The 4597-nt window shown below is 43.1% G+C and overlaps 1 protein-coding gene across 1 annotated transcript; it reads right to left on the minus strand.

The window, feature by feature from the left end:
- Positions 1 to 283: 283 nt before the first annotated feature.
- On the minus strand, positions 284 to 1895 carry PRSS35 (protease, serine 35). Its single transcript, XM_009282707.2, has one exon. It carries the CDS (start codon positions 1893 to 1895, stop codon positions 654 to 656), a length of 1242 nt encoding a protein of 413 aa, XP_009280982.1. The 3' UTR covers positions 284 to 653.
- Positions 1896 to 4597: the final 2702 nt, after the last annotated feature.

The following is a 4597-nucleotide window of genomic DNA, read 5'->3' on the forward strand; positions in this document are numbered from 1 at the left end:
ACTGAGCAATGAAGTCAAACTTGTCTTTAAGATCTAACCCTCAGCTACAGAAAGTTGGGATTTCCATGGAAGTGTTCCTGCAGCAACCACAGGAGGAAGTTTTCCAAACTAACAAGCATGAACTAGACTGCTGCTTCTCAACATGGAGCTGTGGTCTTTAGAGAATGCCAAAATAATGTCTTGGTCTCATGCAGTTCTCTGGATCATTCTGCACATACAGTAGTGTGCTGTATGCACAACTTGCATTTGAAGAATTGGAACAGAACCCTGAGAAAAGCAAATCCATTGGAAAAATAGATATTGTTTAATAATACCAGTTTGAGACGTTTCAATCCTTCCCTTGGAAAAAAAATGACAAACAGGTGTAGTCATTTTTTTTCTGATGTGACTGATTTCGATTTATCACAATTGCAAACATAAATACAGTTTGGGATTTTAAGTGCATATCTAGGGTTGATTACAATTAGAAATATTTTGTTTGACAATTCTACCCATCCCCCAGCAATTCAGCGTTCCTCAAGTCACCGTAACATTACTTGTGAGCTTTGAGTTCAAAAACATCCTGACGTGGAGTGATGTTCTTCCAGTAACTGCTGCAGCAGACTTTCACTCTATGGTAATACGGGTGCTAAGCGAGTCAGGTTCAGCCCTCTTCAGCCTTGTGTGCAATTCTCATCATTCCCGTGTATCCAGAAGCAAATCTGGGCATATTTGAGAGGAGTGATTCTTACTGCTACATTGTAATCCTGCTGTTCACCATTGACATCCACCCACTGATGGCCTGAGTAAACAGCGATGATCTTGCGTTTCCACTTCTTTTTGTTCGGCTCCTTAAGACGGAGATAGACGCCAGATCCAGTGGAGCCGGGCTCAGCATCACAGTACTGATAAAAGAGATCATTGGACTCATCAGAAATGCTACAAAATCTATAGACCAGCTGTCCGGATCGATCATTGTCAAAACCTGAGAAGTGGATCATGCTCCTAGGCATCATTTTGATTGTTGGGCTGATTCCCAGCTCCATGTATTTCCTTTTGTGGGGACGCTTGAGCTCAAGAACAGCATAATCATAATCCAGAGCAATATCCCCAGAGACACCCTTAAACCAGCCTTTCGGGATGTGGGTACTCTTCACCCTGGTCCACTGGAAGGAGGGCGTGCCATCTGAGGTCCCCTGCTTCCTCCCAGATCTCCTCTGCTTTCTCCCACCACCTCTGGATTGTCGCCTTAGTTCTGTGGCAACTTTGGGATCCTCTTGGGCTGCAGAAACGTCTCTCCTACTTCTTTTAGCACCTTTGCGTTTCCTGCCGTCGCCTCTGGATTTTGTCTTCATCAGGCCTACCCTCAGTCTTTTGCTGCCCTTAACATAATCCTTGCCGTTGTGCAGACAGTGGGCAGCTGTTAGCACATGCTTGGGGGAAATGAGAATGCCACTACAGCCGGTGGAGATCTTCACAGCTGTGTTGAACGGAAAGTTGGTCATAAACCGCTTGTCATAGATGCTGAACCTACTGTCCGTTCCATATATCTGCCTCTTCTTTCTCGAAGACCTTTGTGTGGTTGTGTTTCCAGCTGGGTCAAGCACTAGTCCAAGGACATTCACTTCAGTCAGGGTCCGTGTGCCGTTTTCAAAAACGGTCTCATAGGATAAGAGGTCCTTCAAGTCAGACGAGCTTGGCACTGGCAATTTTCTTTGACATTCGATTCCACATACACTCTTCAGCTCTAATTTGGTTTTTGCTTCAAATTTAGGGCTCTCAAGGGGGAAAGTTCTTTCGCTCACAATCTGGGGAATCTTCTTCAAGTGCCAAGTAAAATCTTGTTCAGTTTCTGTTCCATTAGTGAGACCCAATATAGGTATGAAAAATATGAATAGGAGTAACATGTGCTCCATTTTACCTATTTTTTTCTAAAACAAGAAAAAGAGATTTGAAAATATGCGTTGGAAATATAGACAGTTTTCTTAGTATCTTAAAAGTATAATCATGCAATATTAGCACTGACATCAGTGGAACAGAATTTAACACTCTGCTCAAAATAGAAATGCCTCAGATATTCCCTGTATTGCCTCTGACGCTTCCAATGGTCTCTAGCAAGATGGGCACAGACGAGTCAGCCAGCATCCATGGTGAGCTACCTACTTGGAAGGTGGAAACAGCTGAGTTTTACCTGCTTTTCCCTCAGTGGGGCAGTAGTCTGAGTCATTCCACTCTGTACAGCGCCCTGTTTTTATTTATCCCATAGGAATGCAATTATGTTTTACTCTTCTGCTTCTCTTCTCTACAGCTATTGGTTGTAGGTAGAACATGGTTGAAAACCACCAATGTATTCAAAAGTCGCATTCAAAAGTTGGGATCCAGGCAGAGATGGACAGACAGACTACGCTCGTGAGACTTAGGAACCCTTAGGAAACCAGACCAATTGTGCTCTTTCATGTAATGGCCAAAAAAGCAGCAGCTTTAAGTGACCTAGAAGTCACCAGTCGTTCTGCATTACCCACCCAGCTAAGACTTGTGAATCTGCCTGCTATGGAAAATGGCACTTTGCTAATTGCTTTCCCGAGGAACCAACTTAGAAAGATCTCCTTTCCCCTTTCAAAGTTTATGTTGTCTGGAGGTGACGGAGCAATTTGGGCACCTAAACAAGGTGGCAAGTCCCATTTTAAATGCTTTCAGCTTCTGCTGCTCTGAAAGGCATGGGTCTCCTACAGATCCTGCGTTGTATCTCCCTGTGTGCCGTGGCCACCAAAACCTCATTCATTTCCTATGTGATGTGTGGGTGTCTGAATCTCTCTCAGGATGTCAGAGAATTTCAAAATCCATGGTTGGAGGGGATGGATGAGTGAGGAAAGTAGAAGGTTGCGGGTCTAGGGGAGTCTTCTGGTTATACACACGCAGGAAAGCCCAGCCAAGTAGGAGGGACAAGTCTGCTGACTCATCACATGCCTGTTTCCTGCAGGATCCCACAAAGGCTGCAGGAACTGTGCTGTCTGTGCCTTACGGTCACATGTGGAAAGCCCCACCTAGATGGGGGGATGCACCACACAAAGAGCTAATACTTCAAATGGGAAAGACAAAAAGCAGTATTGTTCCCATCTGTAGTTGGGAAACATGCAGACAGAACGTAAAATTGTTAGAAGTCTGTGGCAGAGCCAGAAACTGAACCCAGAAGTCTTGATTCTGAGCTCAAAACATTACTGAAAAGACCATTTTTCTCCTTTGGCAGCAGTGATGTCAGTGGTATTAACCAACTACGGGCTGCTGCCATTGGGAAAGCTGCGCTCCGTTCTCATATCCTTCATTCCAACTACATGGAAACCTCAGCTGTGCAGAAAGAAAGGGCCTATGATTAAACTTTAAAAGCCAAGCAATTCAAGGATACGTATGTGGTTAAGCTCTCTGGTTTACAGTGTAACAGCAGTGTAAAATAGGGCAAAGATAACCGCTTTCCTTTTCTTGAGCTTAGTTTAGAATGAGTACTGCTACCCAGTGAAACAGCCTGGTTACAAGCTAGCTAAAGATCTAGCATGAAAAAAGAGGAGTATGTGTGCAACGTGGAAAAAGAAGTGGTAACATCACTTTAAAAGCTGTATAATAGACCAACGACTCCTATAATTTTCAGACATCTTCACCATATAGACATAGTTCCTGCCTATAAAAGGTAACAATTATAACTTTTTAGCTAACTGAGCACTACGGTTCAAACACAGCTTGTTGCTTCTGATGCCAAATTCAGAGAGTGGTTTTGTTTTAGCATAATTTTTGATGCTTTTCCCCTTCGCCTGCATGGAACACAAACTTTGACCCGGAGTTTACTTACTAAGATATACATAAAACAACATACAGTATAAAGATACCCACCCTGGCTTTAAAGTAGCTAACTCAGGTTTTGGAGAAGACATGTGGGCTTTCATAAGACATCTGGAGATTACAGTGACTCACAGGCCTAAACTCTGGGGTGTATGCGGTCATATTAAAAGATATCTGAAGGTTTTGAAAGCAGAGCAGAGTCATCCCAGGTGCGAGATTTTGCAGACACCAGTTGACCATAACAGTCCAGGTTATTGATATAGCAGAAATGCACATATTTAAACATTAACTTTTATGTACAAAGTTACCTTCAAAGTATTGTGTTGGTTATTGCTCAATTAATACTAAATTTCAAGAGGAACGATAATTTTACATATCTATGGATAAATGATAAGGTGTCAAAATAAAGAAATGCTATGATGAGAACGTAAGAATAGCTTTCCTGGCCTGACCAAAGGCCCACCTCGCCTAAAATCCTGTTTCTGACATTGGCCAAACGCGGATGCCTAGGGTAGAGCACAAGAATAGGGCAACCATGTATGTCCCTCCTCCCTCATAGTCTCTTAGCTTACAACCACTTGCACCTCATGGACTTTATACCAGAGGCAGTTTCTGTAGTGTGAGGAAACCTCAATGGATTCCTCTTCCATGGTTGCCCATTGTGTCCACAATGTTCTGCGTCAAGGAGTTCCACAGCTTAACTACACCTTGTACCTCCTTTTCTTTATTTTCAGCCTGTCACAAACTAGCATGGTTTGATGATAAATAATGTGATATTAATGTGGAA

This window comes from Aptenodytes forsteri, unplaced genomic scaffold (genome assembly GCF_000699145.1).
Source record: "Aptenodytes forsteri isolate BGI_AS27 unplaced genomic scaffold, ASM69914v1 Scaffold245, whole genome shotgun sequence".
Taxonomy (NCBI): domain Eukaryota; kingdom Metazoa; phylum Chordata; class Aves; order Sphenisciformes; family Spheniscidae; genus Aptenodytes; species Aptenodytes forsteri.